At 42.3% G+C, this 7,411-nt stretch overlaps 1 protein-coding gene across 1 annotated transcript in view; it reads left to right on the top strand.

The window, feature by feature from the left end:
• Positions 1-1,434: 1,434 nt before the first annotated feature.
• The window catches only part of LOC119328991 (probable LRR receptor-like serine/threonine-protein kinase At1g56140), a 9,327-nt gene continuing 3,350 nt past the window's right edge, over positions 1,435-7,411 (top strand). Inside the window, exons 1-11 of the mRNA XM_037601973.1 lie at positions 1,435-1,810; positions 1,905-2,067; positions 2,175-2,246; positions 2,758-2,829; positions 3,099-3,170; positions 3,312-3,383; positions 3,470-3,541; positions 3,846-3,917; positions 4,005-4,073; positions 5,499-5,567; positions 6,623-6,688. Of these exons, the coding sequence (XP_037457870.1) occupies positions 1,693-1,810; positions 1,905-2,067; positions 2,175-2,246; positions 2,758-2,829; positions 3,099-3,170; positions 3,312-3,383; positions 3,470-3,541; positions 3,846-3,917; positions 4,005-4,073; positions 5,499-5,567; positions 6,623-6,688 (917 nt within the window). The 5' untranslated portion in view covers positions 1,435-1,692. The remainder of the gene's footprint in view (positions 1,811-1,904; positions 2,068-2,174; positions 2,247-2,757; positions 2,830-3,098; positions 3,171-3,311; positions 3,384-3,469; positions 3,542-3,845; positions 3,918-4,004; positions 4,074-5,498; positions 5,568-6,622; positions 6,689-7,411) is intronic.

Genomic DNA, 7,411 nt, shown 5'->3' on the forward strand with positions numbered 1-7,411 from the left:
GAATCTCGCGAGATCCACCGGAGACACACCTCCACTCGACCTCCGATGATGCTAGACACACCACCGAAACGGGGGCTAATCAGGGAGAACTTTATTCCATCTTCAAGAAGCCGCCGCCATCTCGTCTTCTTGAGCAGGACATAAACCCTAACAAAACTTGAAGAAGGACCTAAAAACGGAGTGCTGATATATCCATTTGAGAAACAAGCTTGGGACAAGTTTTTACGGATGAAGGGAGTATTGATTATTTGCTTAGGAGTAGTATATGTGTGAGTCTTCTTATATAGTAATCAATGAGAGCAAAAGGCACACATATATGTAATGACTATGCCTAGTAAAATCAGTACATTTACATATTGTTCAAAATTTGAAAAGTTTTACCGTTCTTCTTTAACTTGGTCGGCCCAATATTTTCTTTGTAGCTCTGTCATTGTATATAATAACAACAAAAAATATACTTAATTATAGACCAATAGGGTAAACTCTCCCCCTCCGTACTTCACCAACGAACCCGTGGATTCGCCTCCCCTTTGCCTGTCGCTTTGGCAGTCGGTGGCATGAAGGGGAAACTGGTGCCTTCATTCCGTTAGTAGTCTTCACAGATGCAGCGCTCGGGCGGATGTCGGTGCTTCTTCTTCGAGTTTGTCTACCGAGCTTCAATCATCCCCGAGTCCGTCTGCCTAGACGTAGTCAAAGAAGCTTCGGCGTGGATTCTTGCCATCTCCTAGGGTCGGCAAGGTTAGTGTATTTTGTCATGTGGCAAGATTTGGTGTCAGGTGCTTCAAATTTATGCAAGGGTTCAACTGCGGTGCCTGCAACTCCATGCCGCTAGGACTTAGGGTCATGTGCACAGAGACTTTCCGGCTTCATCGACAAGGTCAAGCCCGCTACGGTAAGGGAGTGGTGACAACATCGTGTCGGCGGTTCGTTCGGCGGTAGTGGTCGCTCAGTGGTCTCGAAATCTCAATGTAATTTTATCTATGTTTGAGATGCTTTATAATTCCGGTGAACTTTTAAAATAGATCTGATGGTTTAAGAAAAATAAGTAGCATAGTATTGATTCCATCTTATTTTTATATGTTTTAACCTTTATTTCATTATGTCTTTTATGATAATGTGTTTTATCATATCGAACATATAATTTTTTGATCCTAAAAAAAAATCTACTCTCTCCGTCTTGTGTTAAAAACGTTCTTATATTTTAAGACAGAGGAAGTGATTTTGTAAAATTACTGTGTTTTCACACTCTTCTATTTGGCACATGCAACAGTCTCTGCCAATCAAAGAGGGTCCATAGGCTGTTTCGGAGCAAAAGTTTGACTACCCGGTCAACGAGTAAAACGCTTGCCCTTTCACGCAAAAAAGAGAAGAAAAAAAGGAGTAAAATGCTTACCCAACAAAACGCGTTTTCCATTTCCATTTCCGCTCGTTTTACAGGCTGCTCAGACAAAGCTCAGACCAGCGCCGCCGCCGGCCGGCCGGAGTCCGACCCCCGATCGAGGTAGGCAGCCAGCCCCCTCCCGAGACCCGGCCGTCCGCGACCTCGTCTCCGCTGCCGCTCGTGCTCCCCAGACCAGCGCAACGGCGCGAGGTCAAACCCACGCCCCAAAACCCCAAGGGAGGGCCTCCTCCCTCCCCAATGCTCCCACCCCTCCTCCTCCGCCCCAAGTCAACCCCTGCCTCCCCACGCCCATGGCTCCGCTCCCCCTCCCCCTCCTCCTCCTCGCGCTCGCCGGCCTCGCCGTCGCCGCCGCCCAGCCCGGCCAGCCTTTCCCCCCGTCTCCGCAGCAGTCCACCGACGCCTCCGACGGTAAATCCGCTCTCCCGCTCTCGTTACCGGATTGGAAGGCGGTGAAATGCCCGCGGCCTCACAGATCTCTCTCCGTGCCCTCCTCCCCTCGCAGCGGCCGCCCTGCTCGCGGTGTTCCAGCGGTGGGGTCTCCGGTACGGCCCGACGGCGAGCCCGGGGGACCCGTGCGGGACGCGGGACTGGCCCGGGTCCTTCGCGAGGAACGCGTCCGTCGGCTGCCGCTGCGACGGCTCGCCCGTGTGCCGCATCACGCACCTGTTCGTGCTCCCTCTTCCTCGCTCGCTCGAAGCCTCTGGCCGTTTAGTTTTCAAGTTTTCAGGCGCCTCTTTGCGTGTGGACTGACGGGTGGCTCTGGATGATGCAGGAACGTCACCGGATTCTCGAATCTGACCGGGATCCCGCCGGAGCTCTTCAGCTTGACGGAGCTGGTCTCTCTGTGAGTTGTGGCATTGATGTCTGTTACTGTGCAAACTGCTTACTCTAGGGAATGCTAGAATTAACCCGCTGTAGGAGCATGGATGCACAGCATTGGTTGGAATGTGCATCATATCAGTTACTACGTCTGACTAAGCACTCAGTAGTTTGCTCTTGCATCGTAAATTCATAATGGTTTACTGCAGAATATATAGTGGTTACTTTTTTTTTGCGGGTGAATATATAGTGGTTACTGAAAAGATTAGGTATACAACCAAGGCCTCCATGCCTAACATATACTCCGAAAATGATTAGGTAGTATGGAACCTGTCTAAATGTACACAAAATCTTCTACTTTCAGAACCAACTATTATTGTTTAAATTTGATGCAACCTGGTTTAGCAACAACATAGTTTTTCTTTCTTTCTTGTATTATACCCTCTAGCATCAATACTGCAAAGAGGCTACACTTGTGTGGTGATAAGAATTATCAATATGATTGATAGCCACTTACTCATCATTTCCTCCTGTAGGGATTTGAGCAATAACAACTTAAGTGGTTCTATACCTCAAGAAGTTGCCAATCTCTCCAAACTACAAACATGGTGATGAAATCTTTTACCTCCCCTTACAAATGGGATTGTAAATTTGTTGTATAACTTCATTGTTAAGTTTTCCTGTATCTATCATCAATCTATACCTGCATTGCAAGTTCATGTTGCTGAACTAGTGCATGTTTGTTACATCTTACACAAATAATTAGTTATACTGCAGAAACAGTCTGTATTCAGACTGTCTCAGTTGCAACTCTATACATTGGCGAAGATATTTATTATGTTTATTATAGCTGACTGAATGATCTTCACTTAGCTAGGCACTTCAACAACAACAAACTCAGTGGGCTTTTACCTAATGAATCTTCACGTTTGGGGAGTCTTCAATCCCTGTAAGTATGCCTCATTTCCTTTACTTCCTTATATACTAAGTAGAAATCTAATTATTTGGATTAAGTCAATCTGGAGGGTAGTACATTATATAGAGTATGTTTGAAAAGAATGATTACATGACCTTGCAATTACTTATGCAGGTGGATGTTCGATAATTACATTGAAGGGCAACTTCCAGAATTTATTGCGAATTTTACCAATATCATAGATCTGTATGTATGAGTACTTGTTTATTTTCATTAGGTACAACTACTTCTTTCTTTGCAGTCTTCTTAAGCTAATGCACTTGTCTTGCCAGGAGAATATATGGAACGAAACTTCGAGGGCCTATTCCAAAAAACTTCTCTAAGTTGACCAATCTGAAAATTCTGTAAGTCACTCTGGTGGTTTAACTTATTAAATATCAAAGAATAATACAACCTCTGTTCCAAATTACTTGTCTTAGATTTGTCTAGATACTAGACAAATCTAAGACAAGTATTTGGGACGGAGGGAGTAGAATATAGTAGTGACCTCAATTTATTTTTATCATTATCATACTCTTAAGGGAGTAACACAAAAGGACTATATATACGAAAAATCAGTGACATACAATTTGTTAGAAGACACATGAATCTGTTTTTCATCTTAATAAATAGTTTATAGCCTTGCGTTTAACAGGGAATTTTTTGCAGGATGCTTGGTGATCTTGATGGTGGAAATTCTACTTTCGATTTCATAGCAGATGGGGCAAATATTTCAATATTGTACGTCTGCAACTGTCATACTGAACTATACTTTGGTTCCATGATCAGTATAATTATTATTTACTAATGTTTTTTTATGTTAAGCAGATCACTGAGAAAATGTGGAATTGGCCAGTTTCCTAGTAACCCCCCAAATCTACCCAATCTAACATACCTGTGGGTTTTCTGAAACTTCTGCTTGAAGGCATTGCTTTTGTTTAGCTATGCTTGATAGTAGTATAACTCTTTATGGTTCTGATAATATTTTAGACAGTTACCCTATAATATGCTGCTACTGTCTTAAATCTTACTATTTTTATAGTTCCAGACATTGTTTTCTAGCCTGATTTTGTATGATGCCATTGTCATAAATCTTAATATTATCTATCTCCAGCATCCATTGTCAATCATCAATAAGCTATTGGTTTAGTAAATGAAACACTGTGAACAGTATTTAGGCATACCTTCTAACTTGCAATGTAGTCTATGTTAGGCGGACAACTATTTCAGATGTTGAATTTTTCATTTTAACATTTTAAATGTGTTTGAACATTTGTTTTCATCTTGGGCAATGGAAGACCTGAGAATAGTAAAATGTTCAATTCCCTATGCAGCCACATCTATTTTATCTTGTTCTTAGCTTTGTTGTAATGCCTGGAGGCTAAGAAGCACGGACACGGGGACGGAAAGACGGGGATACGCATACGGGGATACGGGATACGGCATTTTCCCAAAACAGCCATTCGGGGATACGGCGAGTATGTATATAATAAAATAAAAATATGGCATGTAATATTAAGTTAAGACAGAAAATTAATAAGAAAGAAATCTTTTTTGCCAAGTGCTTGATTGATCCTCATCCCCCCATGCAAGCTGCATCCATCTTGCAAAACATATCAAACACAAACAGTAAAGAAGATTAGAGGAGAAGACATAATTGAAAGATTAGAGGACAAAACATACTTGAAGCAACATGGAGCAGCAGCGCAAGCATTCAACCCAGCAGCACAAGATAGCAAGCAACATCCAGGATCCAGCAGCTTAATGGTAGAAATATGACGAATCAAAGAGGAAGAGGTTGAGGAATAGGAGAGGCTGTTGGGTTACCTGCGAGTAAAGGCTGCTGGTGCTGGGGCTAGCGGTCGCCGAATCCAGGCGTCGCCGGTGGCGGCGTCGATCCAGGAGGCGGCGGCTCGTGCAGTACGACCTGGGAGGGAGCACCTCGTTCTCATGACAGAGAAGGTGCGGGAGACATATAGGGTTTTGTATTGGGTTGGACCGAGGCTGGTTTTGGGCTGGGCCGTGTCCCAGACGTGTCCCACCGTATCCCTGTAATTTTTTCCTTATTATTAATCGAAATTCGTGGGACACGGCTTAGTTCGCGTATCCCAGCGTATCCCGGCGTATCCCCGTATCCCGCCGTATCAGGACGGCAGTTCGGCTGATTCTGGCGTGTCCGTGCTTTTTAGCCTGGAGGAAGCTATGCATGAGATGGATCTTTTTTGTTCATAAGTAAAATCCTTCATATTAAATTTTATACATTTTGCTGGTATTTCATAGTTGTACCTAATTCTCAAGTTCGTGGCTGCCTTATATATGCAGAGATTTGAGGTCAAACAATTTATCAAGCTCAATAGAACCATTGCGTCGTTATGGGAGATTAAGCTACCTGTAAGTTCTAGTTACGGACTTACATTTTGCAACTTCAAAAGTAAATTGAATTAGGGGTAGATTAGTTGCCTAATAAAGTTTTTTAACCTTTATTTGCCTAATAAAGTTGGTCGTGTTTTCAAGGAAATTTTAGAAAACCTTGTGCACATAGAGCAAACTGCTTCAGGAAACAATAAAAAGGGCAGCCCGGTGCACGTAGCTCCCGCTTGCGCAGGGTCCGGGGAAGGGTCCGACCACTTTGGGTCTATAGTACGCAGCCTTTCCCTACATTTCTGCAAGAGGCTGTTTCCAGGACTCGAACCCGTGACCTCATGGTCACAAGGCAACAGCTTTACCGCTGCGCCAAGGCTCTCCCCTTCTTCAGGAAACAATACAAATTTAATTCTTTTCGTCTAAATGAAAAGACAGCCCTCCTGCCTGTTTCCAAGAAGAATGCAATTAATCAACAATTTTGAGTTCTTGCAACTTCCAAGGCATATAATTGTTGACCTTTAAACTGTAATATTGGCCTCATAGCTCTGCATCTACCGAAGATAGGTGCCAGATGTCTTTCATTGCACCTTTCCAATATCAATCTCCTCCACACTAGGTGCCTTGCTGGCTTGTGTTTCTGCCCTGGTTTTGCATGTCTCCTTGTCTAGTTTGGCATACATATATTACTATCTGATTCAAATGGAGAATATTAGTCATGCAAGGTCATAGCAATATGACTTCAGGTTATGGGAAGATACTATCAATTCTGTTAAGTGTTATGTCTATTGGTGATAATTACTTAATTAGTCAATATTGGCACAACCTGATTAAGTTAATTTGGGTGTATCATGGTCTATTTATCCTTTGGTTGATGAAATGAACCAAGCTTTAAGTATCTCATTTAACATTTTGATATGCAGTAATAGCAAAGAAAATGAATTGGGGCTTGGGTGGGATGGGAGCACTTTATTGTAATCTTATTGCTATTGTACCTACTTTCTCCAAGTTTTTGTCAGTGCGTCAAATTTAGGACTTTATCACTTTTGTTGTTCCACTTATCTAATAAATTTTCATCCTTCTAGATATATGGGTGAAAACAACTTTAGTGGACCTCTGCCTTCTGAAATGTTTCAATCATCCCGTGGTTTGTAAGTATGTTCACTTGTTCTGCATTTGTACTTGCTGATGGATACCTTTTGCTTATATCAAAGATTCCCCATGGACTGTGGCTTACCAAAACCTCTCAACTAAGCTTTAGTTTAGAGTGCCGTTTTAGTTTCTAAAAAGGCCTCTATTCTTTTTTTGAACTCTAAAATACATGCAGTTGAGTTCTATTGCTTTTTAAGATAACATACTTTGTCTAACGCTTCTTTAAAATCTTACATAAACTTCTTCCATATCATGTACTCCCTCCGTCCCATAATATAAGTAAAAACGCTCTTATATTATGGGACGGAGGGAGTATCATGTACATCAATTTTCCGTAGCATGGGGCAGCCATTGTACTCGAATGAATAGGACCTTTTTTTTAGCTGCAGACTTAATAATGGTGCATCACATCTGTTCATATTGACTGTCCTTGTCTTGGAGTGTGGAAAATATTGACACCTCAGGTTATATTTAACATGGATTCTGACGTATCTTGAATTCTGATACCATGTTAATCCGTGAGAGAGATTGCGCAGATGGGATATTTGTATTGCATCAAGGCCCAAAGTTATAATATATGAAACAGAAGAGACAACCCTTGACTTAGACTACAAAACCACTTATACCCCTAACATGCACATGATATTACAGATCAAACTTGGAACGTAGCACAGCTAAACAATTTTTAGAAAACATCTGAGATCAGTGGCGGAGGCAGGGGG

This window comes from Triticum dicoccoides, chromosome 7A (assembly GCF_002162155.2).
Source record: "Triticum dicoccoides isolate Atlit2015 ecotype Zavitan chromosome 7A, WEW_v2.0, whole genome shotgun sequence".
Classification (NCBI taxonomy): Eukaryota; Viridiplantae; Streptophyta; class Magnoliopsida; order Poales; family Poaceae; genus Triticum; species Triticum dicoccoides.